The sequence below is a fragment of the Aedes aegypti genome, chromosome 2, assembly GCF_002204515.2.
Source record: "Aedes aegypti strain LVP_AGWG chromosome 2, AaegL5.0 Primary Assembly, whole genome shotgun sequence".
NCBI classification, from domain to species: Eukaryota; Metazoa; Arthropoda; class Insecta; order Diptera; family Culicidae; genus Aedes; species Aedes aegypti.
The window spans coordinates 185,840,925-185,867,779 of NC_035108.1; the positions used below are offsets into that span (position 1 = coordinate 185,840,925).

Sequence of the window (26,855 nt, forward strand, 5' to 3'; positions counted from 1 at the left end):
CAACCATACGTCTCTAGGACACTTACAAACATTGAAAGGCTTGTGCAACCTTAGCTTCAATCCAAATGAGCTCAAAATTTGGGAGGGAACTCAGAATTCGACCTAGAATAAAGTGAGCGGTGTAGAGTAAAAACGATATTTTTAACCATCCTAAAGCATACATTGCATAGGGTGATGTGCATGTGGGTATTATGCTTTGATCAGCGACAATCTGCAATTTAGCTACTTTTGCAGTGAATGATGCTGATACAAACCGATGACAAACAATTATATCCCAAGACAGCTTTCACATTTATAAATATGATTTTGATAAATGTTGTATACGATCAACATTTATCAAAATCATATTTATAAATGTATTGGAAATGTATTAGAAATAATGTAATGAAATTGACACATTCAGTTGCCTATATCCATCGTATCCATTTTTATTTCGGACGCAATCAGTTTTGATCAGAGGCGTCGCGTGGTCTATTTATCAACCTGTGCACTTCAAATTTGGCAAAGAAAGCCCTCAGTTAATAACTGTGGAAGTGCTCATAAGAACACTAAGCTGAGAAGTAGGCTCTGTCCCAGTGGGGATTGCTAAGAAGAAAAAGAAGCACTTCAAATTTAGTGTAATTTTATTTTTGTCATTATTGGGTTCAAGCCATTTTTTAAAGTAAATGAAAATTTGAAACCAGTGGCTTCTAGCCTTTGTTTTCAAATATAATTTTCTTCTGATCTTTCAGTTGATTCAAAATGTTTAAGATTTCATGTGCTAATCGGGTTGTTTAGTTTGATTTATCAACTCAACCAACACTTTCTCAATTTTAATGATTAGTCATCATTATGGGCAAATGAATATGAAAATAATTCTAACTATGCGGGTCATCAGTGACTATTTATAAAGCACTGGATTCTAGTTAATATTGCAATACAGGTCGGACTCCGGGATCGATTATCCGGAGTTTTAGACTCGATTATCCGGAGTATGTTTTTTGATATTCTTGCAATATACAATTAATGGTTTAGCAGTTGTGGAGGTAGGGAAGAAAAGGAGGGGGGGGGGTGTAAAAATGTTTTATTTTGTGCATGCTGGTCAATTTTTTTCTTCTTCCCCTAATGTTTCTAGAAATAATATCTGGCTACGCCACTACATCATATAAATAAAACAATAACAAAATTTAATATTTAAGTTCTTTTATCGAATAATTTTTCTTTTAGTGATTCGATTATCCGGAGTGAAAAAAAAATCGATACTCCGGATAATCAAGTCCGACCTGTACTACAATCATTGCTTACATATCTGTACATATAATTAAATCAAGATCGGTAGCATCGTATAGTGCACGCCTCTTGAAAAATGCTCGCTTTTCAGGGGCAGCATCCGTCCTTTTTTCGTGAACACATTTTTATCGAATAATTTTTAGTTTTGAACAGAAAAACTGCTTTTGAAGTTTCGATAATGACGATCGACGGATCGATGACGGAGCTTTGACCGTTAAAACACACCATAAGCGTCAAATGCTGACGAGGAGAAAACGACCGCTCTTGAGTTTATTTTCGGGTTTTCATCTACACGCTAAGCCTGCTCAACGCAGCCCATGTGTTGAAACTACACAGAATGAGGCAACCAATGCAGGACTCTCTGGCTGAGTGAAAATTCTGTGTAAGTCGCACTCATGCTATGTGTAACCGATGTGTTGGCCAATGGCTGTGCGCGGATCGATGGAAATGGAACTGTCAGTCATCTCCCGCGCGGCCAGGGGGGTGGCATGAGCCAATATTTACCAACCCAACATCAATTCAACATGGCGTCCAGTGTTCTTGTTTTGATTATTTTGAGAGGGACAAAACATATGTTTTTATGGGTAGGAGACATCAATTATACCTCGCTGATGCGTAAAACATTAAACAAAATGATGAACTACTGAAAAGCGATATATACGAAAAAGCGATAATACGACGATTCAATGTGATATGTTTAATTGCCAAAAACTAGCACTAGCAGCGTATGAGCCGTATACTCGAAAATCAGGAGCAAGGTTAGGGCAAACCGACCAGAAAGTGGGTACCAAAACTCGAAGTACCAAAACGATGTGAGGAAGAGCCGAAATGTATGCAGGATGACAACCGTGTCAGTCCCCTGCGCGCGGCAGCAAACAGTTGGCCGTTGGTAAGATAGGAAGTTTTCAAGTATTTTTTTCAGCGAAGAGCCGGAAGATGGTCGCAAATGAGAAAGTTTTTTTTCCCATTTGCTTCCGCTTCGGCGTTCCTCCTCTGTGCGCATTTCACTCATTCGGTTTGTTTACCACCGTTTGCACAAAACTGTGTACAGCCCCCTTTGCACAGAATCTGAGCTGCATGAAAAGAGGCCGATTTTGTGTACTCGGCACTCATTTTTGAGCGGATGAAGTATAGTGAATTCGCTCTTAACTCTCCCATCCGCTCGCTCGCACTGATCCAATTGGTAATGTAGCAAAACAGTGAACCCGCCCGAGCTGACGCTTTGGCTACTTACACACTCGCATTTGTAGTTTAAAAAGCTTGAGAGTGTACGCGTTGGTCTTCATCGTCATAGCAGCGAAGTGTAGCGTGGAATAAAGTGTTGCGTAGCATGCATCGCGCTGGGGGCGTAGAGATAATTTGGTCACATATCGCGCGTCGCACCAAATAGCTTTTGCATTTAATGTGCATAGCAAAAATTTATCAACAGATATTTTGCTAGATGAAAATTGCGTTGCAAACTATCAATAATAGAGACAACGAAATGGGCTAAATTTAATTTTATTAAGAGAATTATTGAATTGTACTTCAAATGTAGTACATATTGTAGGTGGTTATGATGAGTTGCCACCTGTGCAGTGCACATGTTGCACATGTGGACGCAACGCCTCTGGTTTTGATTCGTCTCGCAACTAACGGTTCACTGTGATATAGTGAGTGGTCAAAATACAACACTTCAACATTATAATAAAAAGTTTGTCTAGATTATTTGGATTAGTCCACAAATTACGTAACGCTTAGGGGGAGGCGGTAGGCTAAAGCGTTATGATTTATACAAAAATTAAAAAAAAACACAAATAGCCTTACAGAGGAGGGAGAGGGTCGAAAATTTCAAATATTAGTGGTAAGTAAAATTGGGGCGCTGCCTATGTAGATTTCCCTTGAAATTCATTGGCACCATAAAAAAAAAACAGCCCAAACATATAAGCACAATTGCTTTTGAATGAACAATGACGGCTCACAGTGTTAACTTCTAAATTTTATCAACCGCATATGATGGAATTTCTGTGTACGAAAAGCGTTATGTGCATACCTGTGTAATACAGTGATGCAAAATTTGAAATTTTGGCTCCCCTATGCTTAAATGATTTTAATTATGGTAAATAGCAGCCTCCCAAAGTTTGAAGTGATTCGGTAGAAATTTGACTGTGCACACGCCATTCGAATTTAATATGGAGATTACTATGGAAAACGACAACCTTTTGTGTTCAGCCCTCTATCTCTTCGTCGTAATATTGTATCGGAAACCAAACAAACTCCTCTTATGTGAAATTTTTCCAGCTACAACTTTGCCGAAGACCACATTTTGATTGGACGTCAGGAAAAATTGTTATTCATCATCATAATGTGGGTTTGCATGTAGTAAGCTTCACCAACTGTTCGGCAGGCAACAGTGGTGCTCCGGGCGGGAAGAATAGATCAAAGTAATCCAGGCTACTATGTTCTACAGCAAAAAAGCAGTGTTGCTCTGAAAGTAATTGAATGATCATCTCAGCATGGTTTAGACTTTGGAATCAAGAATAGCAAATTATCCTTACGTCCCAACAAAATGTGGTCTTCAGAAAAGTTGTAGCTGGGAAGATTTTACATGAGAAGAGTGTGTTCACTTTTTCATATATCATTATGACGAGTACATAGAGGACTGAACACAAAAGGTTTGCCTTTTCCATAGTAACTTCCATACAAACTTCAAATGGCGTGTGCACAACCAAATTTCTTCCAAATCACTTCAAATTATGGGAGAATGATTTTCATCATAATTGACACCGTTTAAGCATAGGGGAGCAAAAACTTCAAAATTTGCATCAGTCTACTGTGTATCACAGCACGACTACTGATCTGTTAAAATCACCAGTTGATATCTATGTTGAATGCCTCTTGCGCTAAGCAATTGGACAAATTCCCTAATTGCTAATTCTACAAATGAAATGTAAAGTCCGGAAAAATACGAAGAACTTATACACTAGAGTGGTTCAAAAAATCGTTTTTACTCCACACCGCTCATTCGATTTTAAATCAAATTATGAGTGTCCTCCCAAAATTTGAGCTCATTTGGATGAAAACTGAGACTGCACAAGTCCTTTAAAGTTTATATGGGAATTACTATGGGAAAAGCAAGCAATTCATTCAATCGGTCATAGTGTTTTCCTATGTGCTCTTGGGGATTAGAGCTACGTTGATACTGTGAGATACATTCATCAGCTACAACTTTGCCGAAGACCGTTTTGAAATCGGACGCCCTGGTAATTAGTTATTGATTTTTGAATGAGTTGTAAAACTTTGGCTATAATTATTGGGCTGTTCTGCAGGCATCACTGGATATATGCAGTAAAACATAGTAGCCATGATATTTGCTTGCTATCTTTCGCGCCAAGTGCAGCAATGTTGCCTGTTCAGAAGTTAAATGAGCACTGCCGAAGAATTTGTGACTGGATATACATCAATAACTAATTACTGAGGCGTCCGATTTAAAAACGGTCTTGGGCAAAGTTGTAGCTGATGAATGTATCTCACAGTATCTACGTAGCTCAAATCCTCAAGAGCACATTGGAAAACACTATGACCGATTGAATGAATTACTTGCTTTTCCCATAGTAATTCCCATATAAACTTTGAAGGGCTTGTGCAGTCTCAATTTTCATCCAAATGAGCTCAAATTTTGGGAGGACAACCAGAATTTGATCTAGAATCGAATGAGCGGTGTGGAGCAAAAACGATTTTTTGAACCACTCTATTATACACCCTATATCCGAAGGTGTAAGCTACATTGCTGTTCATGAAGTGACATACATATGCACCCAGCATTGCGATCTGATTGTTGTGGTGCATACACAATTAAAAGCATTCCTTCGATGCTCTTTTAAACGATTGGATTGCAATCAAAGAAGTAGACGAATGTGCATGTTGGTCTTGCGGATCTTCATGGTCACACGACCATGACGATCATCGTCATACGTTGTTGGAGGGTACCCATCAGGTTCCATTTCCATGCCCACATCATTCAAGTAATGCTATTGCCATGCGGAGCTGCACATAACGAAGAAAATTTTTCAAATTTCTGCAGATCATCACCATTGACAAAATACAACGAAAATTAACGGTTTCGTGGACTCTCACTCTCTGGGCGATACCCATGACTGGAATTAAAAAGGCGATTCTCACCATTATTGCAAACAAGTCTACAGCAATACATCGACAAAAGCACAATCAACTCTCTGTTTCACAGCTTTTAAATTCCGCGAATATTTAATCGGTACCCTATGTAGCGAGCAAAGTACAAATAATAAGGGGCAAATATGAGTACCGGTAATAAAAAAACAAATCTCATTTCTTCAGCTGACAGTGGATGAATTAATTTGCCATTTGTTTGTGGTAGCATTCCGGTGTTTTAATCTGTTATTTGATGCTTGTCATGAGAAAGGCAACACGTCTTTTCTCATACTGTTGTCGTCGTTCTGAACTCATTGTATGTTGCTGTAGAAAACATAGCTTCTCTAATCGGATCTCGGTAATTAAATCATGGTGATGTGTTAATTACATAACTAGACTTAACTTAACGAAAGACACCAAATTGTATACATTTTGTACGTGAGGGAAATTTTCTAGACTTTCCAGTGCATAGAGTATCTTCGTTCACGATATACACATGCAAAACTGGTCAATCGACAAAGAAAGCTCAGTTAATAACTGAGGAAGTACTCAAAAGAACACTACGCTGAGAAGCTGGCTCAGTCCTAGTTGGGATGTAATGCCAGAAAGCAGAAGACATATTCCCTAGACACACCATTTTGATAAGGAAATATTAGGCGTAAAGTGTACTATCGTAAGTACTCTTACCAACCTGGTGTTTTTGGATTCGTATGTCATTTGACGGGCACGACACATCGTTGGGAAATGCTGGGCATGGCGCACCTTTGGTACTTTTTAGGTACGCGAGGAATAAAATAGGCCACTTTGTGTGATCCCTACTGCCCAGTAACTCCTATTCATAACTCTTCGCTGTATGTACTGGTCGGAGCGTGGTTGCCCCTTAGGAAAGATCGGGTAATCAACCTCAGTGAGAACTTTGGTCGTATTCTGACACGAAATGTAGGGTAGCATGTAGGGTAGGGTTTAGAACCTGCAAACCTGGAACGTCTGAATCTCCATGTTCTCCATGCCTTGGTCTCTAAGCCAAACTGTGCACTAGACTTATGCAAATTTTGAAATTTTTGCTCCCCTATGTTTAAACGGTGTCAATTATGATGAAAATCATTTTCCCAAAATTTGAAGCGATTCAGAAGAAATTTGGTTGTGCACACGCCGTTTGAATTTTATATGGAAATTACTATGGAAAAGGCAAACTTTCTGTGTTCAGTCATCTAACTGCTCGTCATAATAATCTATAGAAAAATGAACAAACTATTCTTATGTAAAATTTTCCTAGCTACAACTTTGCCGAAGACCATATTTTCATGAGACAGGATAATTTGTTATCATTGATAACAAAGTCTAAATCATGCTGAGATGATCATTCAATTACTTTCAAAGCAATACTGCTTTTTTGCTGTAGAACATAGCTTCCCAAACTTGGATTTCGCGACCCCCCAACGTCTGTTCAGCTCGCTTTTTGATGATAAAACGAGCCAAGTTTGGAAAACGATGCTGTAGAACATAGTAGCCTGTATTACTTTGATCTATCCTTTCCCACCACCACTGTTGCCTGCCGAGCAGTTGGTTAAGCATGCAAAATGCAAACCCAGTTTATGATTACGAATAGCAATTTATCCTGACGTTCAATGAAAATGTGGTCTTCGACAAAGTTGTAGATGAAAGGATTTCACATGAGAAGAGTTGGTTCTCTTTTTAATAAAATATTATGACGAAGAGATAATGGGTAGAACACAAAAGGTTGGCATTTTCCATAGTAATCTCCATACAAACTTCAAATAGCGTGTGCACAGTCAAATTTCTTCCGAATCACTTCAAACTTTGGGAGGATGCTATTTACCATAATAGAAATCGTTTAAGCAGGGGAGCCAAAATTTCAAAATTTGCATCACTCTACTGTGCACTATAGCACGTGACTAAAGTCTACCGAAAGTTTAGGGGTTATGGGTCTGGAAGCCTAGAGGGTTGTGTCAGGTCAAGCCCTGCAATCAAGTAACGCAAACTCAAAGAGAGATTACGGACCGGAACAATTTGTGAAGATCATGGCGACGAAAGAGAACTACCGATTGATAGCCCGATACTGTTCTACGTAAATATCTCAACTTCATCGGAAGCACGCACATAATCGCAGATATGCTGAAGGATTGCGGATTCGGCATCGTCTCGTTGCAAGAGTTGTGTTGGAAGGGATGAATGGTGCGAACCAGAGAATTTGTTTAAAATATAATCATATTCTCTGGTGCGAACTAGAGTGTCCATTTACCGGACATGTTGTTCGTTTCGGGATTCGGGACATTTCTTAAAGTTTTAAGAAGAATAGTATTTTGGTGGAAATGGAAATGCAAATTCTTCAATATAATGTTTTTTTCAATTACATAAAAAGATAACATAACTTTTCAAGATAATATGTAAATTATAACAAATCACATATGAAAGACTTTCTTATTCTGTTGAATTTACTTAACAAAAATCAAGGCTTAGCTTGAGTAATTACGAATTTGCTAGGGATTTTTTCTCAAATTCTCTATAACGATTGTAAATGAAGGATAAGTAAAAACTTTAAGTCATAATAATAAAGTGATTTGCCTCAGACATTTGAAAACTTTAGAATCCAAAAAGAGATTCAAGATCATTGAAGGTATTGTAGAATATAATGCTAAAATTTGAAAATTCAAATTGAAAATTATTGACTGAAGTTTAGATGTACTTTCAAATTGGCTTTCTCAGTCTAGGCTTCTAGAAACGACTCATGTTAAAGAGAAGAGCATTAAAACTTTGCAACCAGACAAATAAAATTATGTGCTTCTTACTTGGAAAATTAGTCTTTTCATGAATATAATTACTCATTTATCTCTTTTTCATGATGCTTTTCTTTTTTATCAAATAAGATTTTATAGTGAGGAAAAATGTTATGACTTCTCATTGAAATTTAGTGTTTTTCATCAAATACTACGTACTTTTCGAGACACCCGGGATGTCAGAACTAATATCCCAGAAAACGGGAAATCGTTAAATCCCGGGATTTTTGTCCCGAGATGGACACTCTAGTGCGAACTAAAGAGTCAAAAATACAAAGAGACGAAATCTGATCATACTGAAAATAAATCAGCTAGCAACTATGCTAAATCTATTGGAATGACATTGACAGTAAATTTGGAATTCCAATTGGAACTTTTCGGTTCTTTGTCTATAGTTTAAAAGTAATCTAAGGGAGCAGAATCCGTCATTGATTTCAAAATTTTCAAAAGCAGTTTTTTCGTTCAAAATCAAGAACATTTACAGGAAAATGTGTTAATTGTATTCAAATCTCCAACGGAAAAACAGTGCACAGCAAAACTGTTTTTGAAGTTTCGATTATGATGATGATTACGATGACGGAGCGTTGAACGTTGAACGGATCCTGCCCCCTTAACATCTACCAGAAATGGCCACACTTACAAGCTTTTATAGTGGGCGATCAACGAAAAAATGTTCAAGTAGAGTATCAAAGGGCGGTTGTTCAACATTACAACAACTTAATAGCATTATAAATGTACACAGCCCTCACGCCACCGGAAGCACTGATAACGATAAAAACACGTAGGGGAAGTGGTGGTAAAATGAACACCGTGCCTTTTACCGAGAAAGAATAAATTTCGATGATTTTTTATCACGCACGGACGATTTAGAGCATAAATCTCAGTGTTCGAGTTGATACGTAGGTCAATTGAAGTGAAAATATCAACAAAAACAAAGATTTTAGACAACCACGTTTGAAAATTTGAATTGACGTAACTTTTAGCTCGGAAGACTTGAGGTTTTTCAGTGAGGTGATTATCGTTATGATATGATGTCAAATCTGATACCGTCGATGGGGGTGACAATGGGTCTGGGGGGTGAGATTGGGTCAAAACAAAAAATATGATTTATGGAATATTTCAGTTAATAACGGTGATATTACTAAAATTAATAATTCATATGTTAGGGAACATATTATTACACATAATTCATCACAATATACATTTTTAGAAATAGTAGTTTTTGTTTACTATATCAATAAACTTGTATGTTGAAATTAGATAAAATTTACTACATTAAATTTCTCCTGTACAAAGTATCACGCATGTACTTTAACCTCTATCGTTATATTAGTAGAAGGTTTAAAGTCTTTTCATTACACTTCACACGTTTTTTTTCCGGAATCTATTTGATTTTTCAACAAAAATTTTATTTTTTCCGATACGGTGTCTAAAACATCAAAAATGGGGGTGAGATTGGGTCAAGCAAGAACGACAGTAAATGAAATTGCAAGTCCACTTTTTTGACATTTTACGGTGCCGGTAGTTCTCTTTTTCATTAAGATGTGTTCATTGTTTCTAAATACAGCATCTCTGAAACATCAAACTAGTCTACTTGAGGATTCCGTACATTGAATAACAATGCAACGCATTTTGACAACTTCTCAATCCAGCAACTGTGTTTCGTGCGCAGTAACATCGTAAAATTTTATCAAATGGATTGTTTTTTTTTTAATTATTTATTTATCAGTGTTTTCATATTACAGAAACATCTCCTGGAAGTACAAATGAGTTGGAACACTGAAATATCGTGATTATGACGTCAACATCTGCCTGAAATGTATTGATAGTGGAATGTCGCTCCGAAATTTAACTATTTGCGAAGAATTCAAATAATCACTGTTTCAGTACACCTTTGGGGAAACTGAATAGGCTTCATGGCAATGGGGATGAGACTTTGAAGACAATTCGAGGGAAAAAAATAGAAAATTTATGTAAACTTGACGATGAATGTTGTGTTTACATATTTTTTTCTCATAGCTCTTCAATTTTTTGGTATAATCGTTCTTTTAAGTGGGTTTATCATACTTGTGAAACATCTTAGATATCTTTTCATCTTGTTTGCATCGTATTTCATCAATATTTTTCAGCTGTGAATGGTTTTGCAACCATATAATCAAAAACAAGTTATTTCAATTACAGTGACCCAATGTCACCCCCTCTTTGGGGTGAGATTGGGTCATTTTTCATTCACTTGTGGTGCCGCTGTGAATAAATATTTTTCTTTAATGTTTTAACAGTTGTTAATGTACCATCAAAGTACATACACACCAAATTTGAATTAAATTGCGATAGTTATTCAAAAAATAATTCGGACACATCCCTTTTTGACCCATTGTCACCCCCAACGACGGTACCTTTAGAATTCTTTTTGAATGGGTTACATTCATTAATGGATGAATTTTCGGTGGGGCAATGAAAATTTTCAGAAATATTTGGTTTGCTCACGTTTTTTGCATGGTGTTCGTTTTACCACCAACCACTGTTCATTTTACCCACATAGTGCAGGTAAAATGAACATTTGCATCGCTTTTTGATAGCGGTGAAAATATGTGAAAATTTAGCTATTTTAGTCTGAATCCACGTCGCTGCTATAGATTACATCCCTATGTTTGATGTTGTGCGATAGAACTATACAAATTTCTCGTTTTTCTATCAGAAACAAGATGATTTCCTTAAGGTTTTCATTTTACCACCCCTTCCCCTATTACGCACAGCTCGAACCCATCGCCGCTTCCAAAAATATGGTCGTCGTGGCGCTAACTTTGACTCTGATCACTATATTTGGTTATTATAAACTTCGCCTAAAACTATCTGTCATCAACAATGTTCGTTACCGACGGTTGCCTCAATACAGTCGACTTCCCACATCTTGATGTTCTGCATCTCGATATCTCTCCATATGTCGATGATTTTTTCGGTTCCTTCATTATGCATACATTTTTACTCTCCATATCTCGATATCCTCCTTATCTCGATATCTCCCTATCTCGATGTGATTTTCATTCCCGATTTTCTCTCCGTAGGTATGTCTATATGCCCATTATCAAAGGTTACTAGACTAGAATTTAGCGCAGTGATGCTCAGGCTCATTATTACGCATTGCGAGAAAAATTTTGATTCCAGGAAAATTAAGATTTGTCGATCGCTAAATTTTCCGCCAATATCATCATAGTCACCGTTGACTAAAGAATGAAATAATTTTGTTTATGCTGCATCAAATGTCACGATAAATCTAATGACTTCAACGGGTCCGCCCATACCTTGATGAAAAACTCTCTTCAATTGGTCGAGTGACTCGAGTCAGCAATCCCTATGTGTGGGACGCTGATAGGTACCAGATTACACTTACACACATGGAAATCTGTAGCATTTGGGTAACTTAGAAAACCGCGTATACTCGTTTCATATAAGATTTAACTTATTGGTTCCAACATAGCACTTTTGCATTTACTTCTACGTTAAAAATGTAAATAGTGTATTAATAATGGGATTCCACCAGTTTGAATCCCACAAACAACGAGAAACTTTGCACACTGCCTTTCATAAAACCTCGGAAGTTCAATTCAAACCCACGGTCGAGCAATATGCATGAAGCTCGTAAGTCACAAAATTTAAGATACGTAATTGGATTTGCGAGCAATTATGGTTATAAATGCGATGAACACGTACAAATGGAAACATATTGGCCTAAACGATAGGCTATCGTTATTTTGCAAATCTATCTTGTCAACGAATTGAAACATGTTCAGAACTGCAATGCTTGCTGTGGTTCATTTGTACTGTGCGGAGATTGCTCTCTGCGCGTTATTTCCACGAAGCATTCCAAATTTTTGAATTTCCCCGCAATATTCAATCACCTATATTTCTGATCGTAGATAGTTATCCGAATAGATCAGTGTGTTATTCATGATAACTTTAGGGGTAGTATAATCTCCTGAAGGAAAATTGTATGAAGTTTGTCACACTCAGGAGATCTGGGCCACGAGTGCACTTTGCGCACCAAGGATTTAGCGGTTCACAACAATTCACAAACAAGAGATGACATACCGTAAAACGGGGTGAAGTGGGGCGAATAGAAACAAAACGACCTACAGTTAGAAATGCGACTATTATGTAATGATAAACTTGAAACCCCAACTGAAATATATTTTGTTTCCATTAGTTCAATAGCAACAGAGCATCAATAGACTATTTTCAAATAAAAAATATTGCTACCTTTCTCCTGAAAATATTAAGAAGAAAATATCGAAATCCCTTTTTATTCTTCACTGAGTAAATACATTTTGACATTTCTTCAAGATGCATTTGAAAATAGGTCTACTTTTCCATAAAAATGTAAAAAGTATTGATATTTAGAAAACTTTCTATTCATAAATCTTTGTACGATATATTTTTATGTTTTAACAGGGTTACAGCAAAGGAAGACGCGACCCATATTTGAGACAAATAAAATTGGTTATTATTCGCACGGTTTAAGTAGTACACACGTAGATTGAAAATCACTCCGTTATGAGGAAAAACTAAAAACAAACATATCGTAAAATGGGGCGAATAGAAACACTATCCGACATATTTGAGATGTCGGATAGTGTTTCTATTCGCTTTATTTTACGGTATGTTTGTTTTTGGTTTTTCCTGGGAACGGAGTGATTTTCAATCTAGTATTCATTAGAAATTTGTTCTTTTTATCGATCTCTCCTTATCTCGATGTCGATATCGAGATGTGGAGAGTCGACTATATTACCTGGAGCGACTAAAGCAATCGAATATTCCGTCTGCACCTCGAGGCTGCATTACTGGAGGAGGATGGCTTGCTGGATCTTCTCTTCAGAGCTGCTTGATTCAGCTGATAGCAACGTCCGGTACGTGGGATGGAGTCGACGAAACGAGTGGTTCGACGAGAACTGTAGACAGCATTGCAACGCGGGCGGTCATACTACAGCATGGCAGCATAACGTGGAACGAAAAAAACGAATTCAGACGAAAAAATGCCGCTTAGACGGAACGGAGTGCGAGCGGAGTGGTCTAATGAAACGTGAAAGTTCTATCAGAAGCTAAACGCATCCTGCAATGGCTTCGTAACGCGAGCCGGAATGTGTAGAGATAAGGATGGATGGACTAACGGGAGATGATCGAAAGGTAGATGCAGCACTTCGATCAACACCTGAATAATGTTGAGTGCGCAAGCAATGAGTCTCAAGACAGCGGAGGAAATGTTTACGTCAGTACAGCGGACGATGGAAACCAGCCAGCCCTAACTTTAAGGGAGGTTAAGGATGCCACTCACCTGCTCAAGTAGAACCGGAGGAAATGACCAATTTTCTGCACCGGCTGATAGGCACAGTCTGCTACCGGAGAAGTGGAAGGAAGGAGTAATACCAACAACAAGAGGGTGTTTGCTTCAGATCGCGTTGGTTCAAGAAGGCATAGAGCTGAGCGAGCGTTGGCGGAACAAGTGCACAACGCTTTGGCGATAGTGGGGCGGTACCGAGGATGGAAAGATACGGCCACATAAGACATAAGTAGAACTTGGGGAGACTTAAACCCACTCTATTTTTTCGAAATCTAAATACATTTTCTTTTTATGTAATTTTATGCAATACTTCGTTTGTACGTAAGACAATGTCAGAGCTGAAGATTCAACAGTAGGTTTAAAACATGGCGGCGACCATTTATTACGTAACGCTAAAATTGGCAATTTTCGACCCTCCCTCCTCCCCATCCATAACGCTTTTTGTATGAAAAATTTCATTTTTTTTTTTTTTGTATGAGCGTAACGCTTGAGCCTACTTCCCCCCTCCCCCTAGAGCGTTACGTAATGTATGGACGGCGCCTAATGTTTAAGGAACAGTTTGGTTGATTTAACTCAAATACTCTTACTTCACATGTATTTCTGTTAACGATGAGTCGACTTGAAATATAAACGCTGGAGACACTTAATCCTTCAAATAATATAAAGTTTGCTTCATTTAAAATTGGAACAAACTTTTGTTCATATTGTGGCGCTCCTTGTGGACGGATTTGGAAGTTCTTGGCGCCAACGTGTCGGGAATTTTGTCAGCTTCATGTACCGTGGACGTACCATATTTGACGCGGTTAAGAAAATTCTAAATTCAAACACTTGTCAAATCGTCTAAATCTGTCCGATTTTGTTGAAATTTGAACCTATGCTAGCTGAACTATTATAGAATTAGGGAAAAATCAGTTAAAAAATATTAAACTTTTTTTTACTTCATGTTTGATTGACTTTTTGTGGAACACAATCGGTTCCTTAATTGACGCATCAATTCTTCAATGTGCCTAATTTGACGCACTATGTTCCTTATTTGACGCACTTACAAATAATTGCTTAAGTTTACAAATATACAAGAGTTTCAGTATTCAATAGTTCAATTAATTGAAAAAAGCGTTTTAGAGTGGACATAACAGTTGGAACCTATGGAAAAAAGTTTTGAATGACGTCATCCGGTAATACTTTTGCTATGCGTTTAGTTAGTGTAGAAAATAAAACCGGCGATTGAGTTCAATCCATAGTTAAGCATTATTGTTTAGTTTAATGTATTTTCGTCGTGATATCAAACAAGGGAAAGGTTTGAAAACTAAGTTGCGCTGGAACGGGGAAGGTAGTTGCTAAAATAACGACAAATTGGTCAAAAACTAGAACGAAAACAACCGGTTCCAAAAATGGCCGTTTGATAATCTTCGTTACTTATAACACGTGAACTACGCCTACTTGTCCCATGTTCTATGTGACCCTTATGGACCGCGGGACAAATATTCGTAGAACCAACGGCAGTATGGGCCTCTAAATAGATCGAGAACCATATATGAACCTACATCTCACCTCCTGACGCATTTATTGAAGCATCCTTGAAACATTAGGGGACGTTCATAAACCGCGATAAATTGAACCATTTTCAACCCCTCTCAACCTTGGCCACATTTATTTTATGAAAAGTGCGAATATGAATCGTTGCGTTTCGCTGAACCTCCTCCTCTTTCTAAAAACGTGACGTAATCTATGGATGACCTTTTACATGTGGTTACATAAAGCATTGGGTTGTTCTGCGGACGGATTTTTTTGAATGCAAGCACCATAAATATTTCTTTTCCTATTTTCGATTCAACAAAACATGCTAAACAAAATAGCAAATAATTAGGAACATTGTGTGCCTAACTTGACGCACAAGATTTTCATACAAAAATATGTCTTAAACACTAAAAATAGAAAAATGTCGGCTTCAATTTATGAATAAAAGAATATTACTGACTGTTGGTGATGATATTGCTGTATCACAGCGCAATGTTTTCATGAAAATGAATTAACAATATTTAGCACATTCACTAAGGAATGAAAAAATTGACGCAGTTGTCGGACGCATTTTTGAAATAATTTTTATTTTTTGCCTATTATTAATGAAAAATAAACTTTTTTTGATTTAAATCTTTCAATAACATGTAAATGAAGATTAAGGAATACATTTTCGAATGCTATTCTGAACTAGAATTAATTTATAACAAAATTAGTTAGACAATGCGTCAAGTTTGGACCCGCGTCAAATATGGTACGTTCACGGTATGCATTTTTGACACTCCGCAAAACGACTGTACTTTGTAAACAATCAACTTGGAAGCCGAAAGAAGGGAAAAAAATTGTGCACTGTTATTTGGAAAATCCATTGTGGTCTGCATCTAGGCTAGCTTAATAGCTGAAATTGCCCAGAAGTACCATACAGCGTGTTATCAACCGGTATAAGGAAACATTGACGACGATTCGGAAGCCTCAAGCCAATCGTCTGAGTGGAACTGTCGACCGGAAACAGCGTGGTAAGATTTCGAAGACGATTAAGAGGAATCTCAATCTGTCTGACCGTGATTTGGCCAGAAAATTCGGTGCTGCCCATATTACCGTGAGGAAAACTCGACTCCGGGAAGGAACCAAGTCGTATCGAGCTAGCCAACAGCCAAATTGGACCATAAAACAGAATAGTGTGGCCAAAATCCGTACTCTGAAGCTATACGACCAGGTGCTGACCAAGTTCGACGGGTGTCTATGTCAAGGCTGACTTCGGGCAAATCCCAGGTCAAAAATATTACTTGGCAACGGCTCGGGGGGATGTTCCAGCCAAATTTAAATTTGTTTTTGCCGATAAATTTGCACGAAAATTCATGATTTGACAGGGCATTTGCAGCTGTGGCAAAAAAAACGAAAGTTTTCGTTACAAATAAATCAATGACGTCGGAACTATACAAAAAGAAGTGTCTACAAAAACGAATTTTGCCGTTCATTCGATTCCACGACCATTTTGTAATGTTTTGGCCAGATTTGGCAAGCTGTCATTACAGCAAAGTCGTTCAAGAATGGTATGCAGAGAAAGGGGTCCAGTTTGTTCCAAACAACCTTAACCCACCCAACAAGCCCACCTGCAATCAGATGAAGACCTGGTGGAATGAGATAGCTAAAACGATGGACGAAGAAGGTGTGCGCCGCCTAATGAGCCGTGTTGCAGAAAAAATTCGAGAATTCCTTCGAAACCGTGACGACAAATTTTATCCGTATTTTTTCTTAAAAGTGTGAAGAAAACGCTACATTTGTATAAAAAAAGATCTTGAATTCAATCATAAATAACTGAAATACAGGCAACTGTTTTTGTTCCAATTCTATCTGAAGCAAGCTTTACACACATTATTATTGAGGTGCAATAAAATTTTATTTTAAAACTTCAATTTCATTAGAATTATAAAATGTGTTATAGAAACATTACTTCGCTTGGCTGCACGTATTTCAAAAGAGGGATCGAGTCTCTCCAAATTAAATGAATAGTTCTTACCTACTAGATAATTTTGGTCAACCTCATTTTTTTATTAGGTTCTTTTATGTAAGGCCTCAATGATATAAAACAACTCTTTTTTTAAACAAACAACACTTTCCGACTTTAGTTACCTTTACATTAGTCATTGGCGTAGGAACAGGGGGGGCCAGGGGGGCCTGGCCCCCTCCAGAATCATCCAGACCCCCCCCCCCCCCAGAATTTTCAATGATAATAATAATAAAAGTTTGAAAAAAGAAAACAAATAAAAAAATAAAGCATGAAGCAGAATCTTCTGAATTTTAACGTTATGTTATGTTGTACAACTATAGTGAAAAAAACCTTATTTGTCTTACACAACATCAGCGTGGCAGTTCTGGGTGAATCGCACGACATCCGAATGCTTAACCGTCCGGCTGCCGATCGAATGGATACTGTTAGAACTTGCTTCTTGTGATATGCGGTAAGTGCAATTTTTCGAAATCTTTGTTGCAAAAAAATACCATGGTACAAAAAACGTTGATATCCTAGAAATTTTATTCCCAAAATTCGTATTTTCCTGAATAATGCTGTTTCGGCATAAAGCAACATATTCACTGCATTCTCATGTTTATGGAGGAAACCTTTCTCGAGGTGTCCGGTGATGATGATTTCCCTCAGGAGAATTCACTAAAGAAATCCATAAATTAACTATAACTCGTACAGTGTCCGAAAACAAATAATTGAAAAACTAGACGAAATTACTAAAGGAATTTCTCAGACAATACAAAGCGGGGAATTTTGTCAATTCCGGCATGGCCAAGTTTTCTTCTGACGAATGACAGAAACTTAACCTAGGATGAAAAAATGTAACAAAACCGACCATAATGTTTTATTTCATCAATAAATTTTCTCTTTGATTTTGATCAAATTACTAGTTATTTTTGCATGAATAAATTTATTGCTTAAACTATATTTTTCCAAGACAACTTATTATTTGGTCGGTGTTCAGACAGACCGGACTAGACGATATTTTGGTGTTCTGAATATTCTTAAAGGACTTCATAAATTCTGATTTTTTCGATGCTATTTTTATATAGATGCATCATCAAACACATAAGTTCCATTCTTAAAGCAAATGGAGCAAATATTTTGATGTTTCGAATGCCTGGAAGACGTTTTTCTGAAAACATTAAAAAAACACTTGATCCAGTCTGTCTGAACACCGACCATTTCATGAATTATTAGATTAATTTCCAACAGATATGTTGCAAAATTTTTCAAAAAATTTCGATGTTCTTTATAGAATTTTAGTATAAATAATCAAATTCTTCTAGAAATATTGAAGGGTGGCTTCAGACCTTTTGCAAAGCACTTGGAAATTAGTCAAATACTATTGTTGGGCTTGTTCAGACTTTCATCGCGATTTCTTCCTGGTTGACATCCATTCCTTCTATGTCTACTTTGTATAAGCAATTGATTCCGGAAAATTTCCCCGGGGTTTACCTAAAACTGTTAATTATTTTTCACAAAATCAGTTTTCCCTCGCAATTTCTCCAAAAAAACATTATTTCTGTTTAATCTAACATCGAGACAATTTGCTAAAAGTTTTGCGTTCATTCGTAAATCGGTAATACACCCTTCAAAAAAGTTTTTTTTTTATTTATCAAGGTAGGAATCAATATGTTCAGTGAACATTGTTCACGAACAATAATTTTTTGTAGTAAAGCTATTCTGTGAGGTAGATTGTCAACAAGTTTCAGAAATTCAACAATTTTAAATTCTTGAATTTTACGATAAGAATGTAGTAAATTTTCCAAATTACGTTTAAGCTGCAATTATTAAAACATACCAAGAATGTTCTTTTGAATCTTTTTTGTATGTGTTTCTTGAGAAATCTGGTATAAAGTGATTCGTAGAGAATTTTGTAAAACAATCCCTTAAAATATTGAGATATTCCGGGGGTAGTTTTTAAACCAAAAAACTGGAGAGTGGATACACATTTAAATGTTGTTTATGGAAGAATCCATAAATTACCATCCCGAAAAAAATGAAGTTATTTTCAGAACCAAAATTCTGCTTGATGGAATTTTTGGAGAAAATTTTTGAGAAGTTGAGAAAAAAAAGCTAAATCCTAATAAATCTGGTGGAAAATTCCTTCAAAAATTTCCAAAAAGAATCGTTAGTGCGGTTTGAAGAAAAAAAAAACTAGAAAATACTCAGATGAATCTCTGGTATTTTTTTTTTTTTCAGAAGGATCTTAGGACAACAATAATATAATTCCCTAAAAAATCCCTGAATCAATTACTTGGGATATTTTTGAGCATTTTCGCGGAAAAGTTTTTGAAAGAACAGTGAACATATTCCGCTAGAAACTTTGAAAGAATGTTAAAATTCTTTGAACGTTTCTTAGTAGTAAGACTTCGTAGTTCTTAGTTAGCATTTTTGAAAAAAAAAATCCCAAGAGAGTTTCGAAGGAAGGCGAGATGTTGCTTCTTGATTTTAGGGAAATCAAAAACAATAATTATCTGTGAAATAAATACAGATAGATCTACGGAGAACTTTTCTGAGAAATCATGAATAACATATTCCCAATTGGATTCTTTTTAATTGCTCATGAAATTCTTGTGGAATATTACGAGGAATCCTTACAGTAACACTAGGAAGAGTCAATCATATTTTAAGCAGGAAGTCTGGTTAATTTTTGCTGCGATTTCGTGTAAAGAAACTTTAGGAAGAACTTCAAAAGCCAAGTTGGAGAAACTGTTGGTAAACTCTCTGAAGAATTCGTAGAATGAATCCTTGCTTAGTGATCTTGAAGACATTTTTGGTGAGAAACCTAGAATTTTGTGTACTATATTTTGGAGAAATCTTCAGTTATTCCTGAAAATCATGAACAAACTATTAATGAACAGTAGATTGGAGTACCGTGTACCTTTTAATTCCGCTCTAAATACTTATCTTTGACAGATATGCGTATTTCGACTACCACTTGCAGTCTTCTTCAGTGTCAGTTACTCGTATCTATAGGGGATACGAGTAACTGACACTGAAGAAGACTGCAAGTGGTAGCCGAAATACGCGTATCTGTCAAAGATAAGCATTTAAAGTGGAATTAAAAGGTTTAAGGTACTCCAATATACTTTTAAGTTTCTCTAATGAGATTCTGCTCAGAGGATTCGAATACATTAAAAAGAGTTATTGATGAACACTTTATACTAACAAATGCAATTTATATAAGACCTTTCAGGAGAAATGATTAAAACAATCTCTAATGCATTCTCAGGCGAAATTCTTCAAGAGATTTTTTTAAGCAATTCGATAGAGATTGTTCGAGAAATTTTCTGGTGAGATAAAAAAATCTGGGAATGATTTTGCGTGGGAATCCCAGGACGAACTCAGTGAAAACTGGTAAGAAATTTTGTGGAGAAAGTACTGAAAAGTACGAAAATAATTCATGGAGAAATTCCCGCAGGAATTATCAGAGCAATCTCTTCAAAGCACATGGTTGAATACCTGAAAAGTTTGTGGAAGAATCACAAAGGACATATCTGGTGAGTTTTTTATGCTAGAATTCTTGAAGGATTTTCGACTGGATCACAAAAAGAATGAAGCTTTTTCGTAGCGGAAATTGCTGATACAAATATAACAATAAGAAATAAATAAAATCAATACAAATCTGTTGAAACTATGAAATTTGTGAAAATAGTGATTATTGTGACCGACATTACATCTGCAAAACAAATATTTGCTAGGCCCCCCCTAGGCCCCCTCCAGAAAAAAATTCTAGCTACGCCAATGACATTAGTATATATTTTCTAAAGGGGATCAAGTGTCACCTAAATGTTTTAAACGCATTATAAGATATGCCATTTGAAGAACGGAATTTGGAGTACTTCTAACGCAGTTTATAATAATTTTGTAAATTATTTTTAAACCCAAGTCTGCACAGGGGCCCTGGCCATTTCGATATTTGCAAATATTGATGCTGACAAAAAATATACTAGAAATTCTGGCATTTCCAATATTGGCAATATTGACTGCGCTTAGATAGATAGATTTTGTTATGTAAGATCTTGCAAAACATGTTAACTTAAGAGCCTGTGCAGAAATGGCATCAAATTATGATTTTCCTGCAGAGTTACAGCCGCATTAAAATAGGAGATAAAGTCTGCCCTACTTGAACAACGTTCTAGGGCTGTATATACCACACAAGAATTCGTGCAATAATCTCAATGTAAATGTTGTATTAATTTGATATTGACAGAATATATTTTCTAAACCAATGCTAAAACTTACTTCATCATCCAAAGGAGAATTCCTTTGAACTCCAAGGCGAACCTTGGAGTACTGCTTGACCAGTACTCGCCACACAACGTACGCCATAATATAATCGATATCCGATCCGTTGAATCGAGCTTCTTCCACAGCAAAGCAAATTCAACGTTCCGATTGGAAGCCGTCGTAGTCTCTCTCACAGTGGCTGGTGGGTGTTTCCGTTCGTAACGTCGAGTTAAATCTACGCTCGTTCCAGAAAGTCAATCCAACACACAACTCGCGGCTGCACCAGCTCGATGAAGCGCATACATATTGAAATCGGGCTTTTCTTCTGAATGATTTTTTTTTTCTCTTTTTGGCTCGTAACTTCTGCTTTCCACTGCGCGGTGCTAATTATTTCCCGATACACACAACATACAATCAGAGATGGGGCTTGCCATTTTTCGTTTCCATTTTCCTTTGCTTCACTTCCTCACTAGATACTTCACGCAGGTGCACCAAACCAACTAACGCAACGGGCTACAAGAAGAGGGAGAGCACATTTCCGAATTATCACCGCCGCGAGTTTTCAAGACAAAAGGAAAAACGGTTATCGCGGGTGCTATCCATAACACACTTATCATAACCTATATTTTCATCAGCATCAGCCAAGCGTAATTATCGATTTGGATGTATTAATTGTAGAAGATACAGCCAGACAGCATCCACAACTTTTTCTTCTACAGAGGCATTTATCAAGAAGCACTGATGAAGGCACCACAGTGATTTTTTTTTTTTTCAAATTTTCGCCACACTTGTTAAACTGACTCTTTCTTCCTAAATTTGCCCATTATCACCGGATTTTGGCATTGCTCGTTCCGCACTTGTGTTAACTCGCACAATACCAACAGTAGGAAATTGCAATGGATTCGTTTCAACTCACTTTTCCCGGTAACACCTGATTGAATCAGATTGGATCCACTCAGCGGTATTTAACAAGCCCTCTCATTATCCATTCAAATTTCGGTACTCGTACTGATGTTTCTTATCTTCCGTCGATTCAACCGTCTTGCGCCTTTTTTTAATGGTCTTCTAGAACACCGAAAAACGGTCGGTTGGTGATTCTAATTGACCATAAATAGTTTGGAGCAAATCCCAAAAACACTCGGAAAACTACTATCCCTGTAAAAGAATCCCTACAAGAACTTTGAACTATGCTGCCCTAGCTTTGACGCCTTTCGAAGATTCCGCGCGCGCACGTGCCATTGCATCAATCAAGCAGAAGCGCGCCCATTTGACGAATGATTGGTCGGAACTCGGTTCGCGTAGACGCGGGCGGCCTGATGTTACTATTGCTACGGCAGGTTGAACACTGGGAGTGAATCCAGCCAAGTGGCACCGGTAAACCTCCACCACCGGCCAGTAGCAGCGGCTCTCTCTCTGGTCTCTGAGCAAGCAAGCACAGTTAGGCGGCGTCGGGCTTACACCATACGTACGATGGCTGATGGTTATGATGGCAGACTTTGTTTTGATCCAGTGCTTTGGCGGATAACAACAGAAACGACCAGCTGAGCGAACAGTATGAGCCGGGTTATTTCTTTTTATGTTGGATGGTAAAACGTGATAGTTTCCACTGCTGAGCGGATGTCCAGAGAGGAAACCTGGTTGTCTAACACTTTTAATATAAGCTAATTTCAATAGGGCAAAGTGGTTCCAGCGGACGATTGAGCGTGATGCTGAAGGTGATAGGAAGGAAATTGTTTTCGTTGCGTGCTATTCGTCACAAAAACAGCGTAGAGTTTTGATGTAATTTCCGATCAATGAAGTGTAATAAAAATCTGGCTTCAGTTGCAAAATAACATAACGTTTTGAACCGAAAATGGGAAAATGTAGATACGTCACCGTAGACATGTACATGAGTTCTATTTGATCTTTCCACCTTGACACTTGCTTTTGCCGGGGGGAGCGACGAGGGCAGGATCAAACATGTCGCGCGTCGGTCTCGTAAGTGAAAAAGTGGCGTGATCGGTGAGTTCGGTTGGAGTAACTGAAAAAGTGCCGCGATCGGTTAGTTCTGTTTGATCCTTCGACCTTGATGCTTGCTCCTGGGCAGTGCGTCAAGAAAGCCCGAACAGTTTTTTTTTATTCTTTTTGGGTCGCGCGCTTATTTTTTTTTCCTGAGTGCTTTTTTATAGCCGAGCAAACGAGTGAAGCCGAAAGTGGATTGTGGCTGCTCAGTCAAGGATAACGGATCAATTGGTGAGCTCGTTTCATGCTACTATTTCTAATCTATATAATATGTATGATTGCAAATTCAATCGTTACAATGGTGGGATGTAAATATGATTTTTCAACAAACTATGGATGGTTCGTCACTGTGAGTGTCGACACAAACTCTGATTCATGATTTATTTATGTTTAACATTTTTTTTTCAGAACACCTCTTATATACCTTTATTTTTGTAATTAAAAAAACTTTGAATGGTTCGACACTACAAGTGTAGTCTTGCGAAAGGTTCACTTTATTCAACAAACTTTGGATGGTTCGCCACTGTAAGTGTCGGCATAAGAATAAGAGTGTTCTATGATGTCCCAACCAATCGAGTTTTTTGTTTCTTTTCTAATGAGTAAAATATAATAACACATGCTTTCGTCCTGACAGCTGTAGGAATGTTACATTTAGATATTTGTTCAACAAACTTTGAATGGTTCGTCACCTCAAGTGTCGGCATAATTTTCCTCTACATAGAAATTGTTCATATCAAATGAAAATATTATATTTACGTATAAGCATGTATATATCTCACAAATCATTGTTTATCATGGTCTAATCGCTTATCAAAGTGAATCCTATGACCCAACGATCCTCCCCATTAACAAACATCCCTCCCAGTAACCTTTGTGGAGATGCAGAGGCAAACACGGTCTCCAAAAAGCAAAGGTTACACACTAACATTCCTTCCCCCAATCCCACCTGACTGCAAGGACGTGGCCGGCGCCGTTATTGACCCTGTATAAATAGAGGCACTGAATTATGCACACTGAAGAAGATTATGGCCAATCCCAGCCGAACTTCTAGTTGATTCTTTGTGCATTTTCACTGATTCGGTCAATCACGGAATAGCAACCATTGATATGTGTAGTCAGTCTAAGCTAAGCTAAGCTAATACGTCACCGTAGACATGTACATATAAAGGAGGAAAAATAAAATTAACCTTAGTTAGATACTGGGGTCATAATGACCCAAAATCGATTTTCAACCTGCAATCTCTCTGTTGTTATCAAACGGATCTTTCTGAAATTCCCTGACTTTTAATATTTTGTGGAAACGAAGCGCAAGACCAAACAATTTTTTTCTTAAGGTGATTCTAAGATGGCGCCACAAAAAAACAACTTAATAAGATACTGGGGTCATTATGACCCAGAAATGTATACCCCTATAAATCAGCGAAATATCAACCGAATAATGAAATTTATGCCGCATTCGAAAGATATACTCCTCAAGATTCTGATCACTATCTGGAATACCGGTTCCGGATCCAGTGGCCACCGGGAATCGGCTACGAAGAAGACCATGTTGGCCACGTGGAATTTCAGTACACTCAGTCCAGAAATCTGCAGTCATCACCAAATTGTATAAGATGCAGGCCATATAGGAATGTACTGTCTTCAGCAAACTTGTTTCGGGGACCAAGAACTTCCACATTGGATACAATTTAGTTCAGAACTCGACCACCGCGTGGCGCTAGCGTCGATATGAACTTCCGGTAGAGGCTAATTATGCGATAACTCGAGATCGCGAGCACATAGAAGGATGCTGTCTTCGGCAAAAGCTCAGGAGGATAAGGACTTCCACATGAGATACAATTTAGTTCAGAACTCGACCACAGCGTGGCGCTAGCGTCGATATGAACTTCCGGTAGAGGCTAATTATGCGATAACTCGAGATTGCGAGCACATAGAAGGATGCAGTCTTCGGCAAAGTTGCTCAGGAGGATAAGCACTTCCTTATAAGATACAATTTATTTCAGAACTCGACCACTGCGTGGCGCTAGCGTCGATATGAACTTCCGGTAGGGGCTAATTATGCGATAACTCGAGATTGCGAACACATAGAAGGATGCAGTCTTCGGCAAAGTTGCTCAGGAAGATAAGCACTTCCACATAAGATAAAATTTAGTTCAGAACTCGACCACAGCGTGGCGCTAGCGTCGATATGAACTTCCGGTAGGGGCTAATTATGCGATAACTCGAGATTGCGAGCACATAGAAGGATGCAGTCTTCGGCAAAGTTGCTCAGGAGGATAAGGACTTCCACATAGGATACAATTAAGTTTAGAATTCGACCACCGCGTGGCGGTAGCGTCTATATGGACTTTCGGTAAGGGCTAATTATGCGATAACACGAGATTGCGAGCATATTGAAGGATGCTGTCTTCGGCAAAGTTGCTCAGGAGGATAAGGACTTCCACATAAGATACAATTTAGTTTAGAACTTGACCACCACGTGGCTGATTTTTAATGAAAACAAAGAAATAAATTGCTGAAAGAAATTCGTGAGAAACTCCAAAAAGACCTAAACAGTAATTTAAGGAGTTATTTTTAAAACCATTGGATAAATAAATAAATTGATAAACTTACGCTTTGATGAGCACTGGGGTTGTTTCTCCTAGGAAATAATTTATAAGGATGTCCCCGAAAAAAAATCTGTGGCGTATCCCTAGAAGAAATAAGAGATAGAATTCCGAAAGAAACTCTTGAGCACATTTCATAAGAAACTTCCTACATTTTCTTACCCCTACTTAAAAAAGTGCACGTCATAAACTTTAATTTGAACGTAATCTTCTGCATGAGTTGTGATTATCTAATCACCTATACTATTCTTCGCAAGTTAGAGTAAGTAGATTTTCGAGCATGACTTGAAGTATAAAGATGTGAATGTGTTCGGATAGTGATAATTATCAATATTATTATTGAGATAATAAAAAGTTTATAGTACAGTGAAACCTCCATGAGTTGATATTGAAGGGACCATCGACTCATGGAAATATGGAGTAATGGAACAGCATTCCTTTGGATAGCTGCTTCTAGGGACCATCATAGTAATCATGAAAGTTTGTTTTTACTATGGTCCCATGAGTCGATATCGAGTCATGGAACATCGACTCATGGAGGTATCACTGTAAAATCAATAGAGTGTGTGAATTTGATTTAACGTAAAATTTAGTGATGAAGTAGTTGATTTGATTCAGAATCAATTATTTTTGCGTAAGTATAAACATAAAACATTCTTCTCCGTTAACTTCTGGACAACACTTTAGAATCAGTTTCTGCAGAAATTTCAACAAGAATTTGCATAAAGGTTTTGCATGATAACAATATTGGCAGGCAGAACAGCTGGAGGAATTCCAAAAATAGCTTCGCATTATTAAAAAGTACTCTGAAGTGTTTTTTAAAAAATCCTCTTGAGAAAATTCAAAATTATCCTTTAGAAAAAAAATCAGACTATTATTCCGTCAAATCCAAAAATAATAACTTGAGAAATACCGAA

The 26,855-nt window shown here is 37.5% G+C and overlaps 1 protein-coding gene across 2 annotated transcripts in view; it reads right to left on the bottom strand.

Annotated features, from left to right (window-relative positions):
- LOC5571129 overlaps window positions 1–26,855 on the bottom strand; it is a 389,395-nt gene that overhangs the window by 314,663 nt on the left and 47,877 nt on the right. The window contains exon 1 of one of the 2 annotated variants that reach the window (XM_021843404.1): window positions 21,347–23,084. The exons of the other annotated variant lie outside the window; for it this stretch is intronic. Coding sequence (XP_021699096.1) covers window positions 21,347–21,433 — 87 coding nt within the window. The 5' untranslated portion in view covers window positions 21,434–23,084. Of the gene's footprint in view, window positions 1–21,346; window positions 23,085–26,855 lie in introns of those variants that run through there. 2 annotated transcript variants of the gene reach the window in all.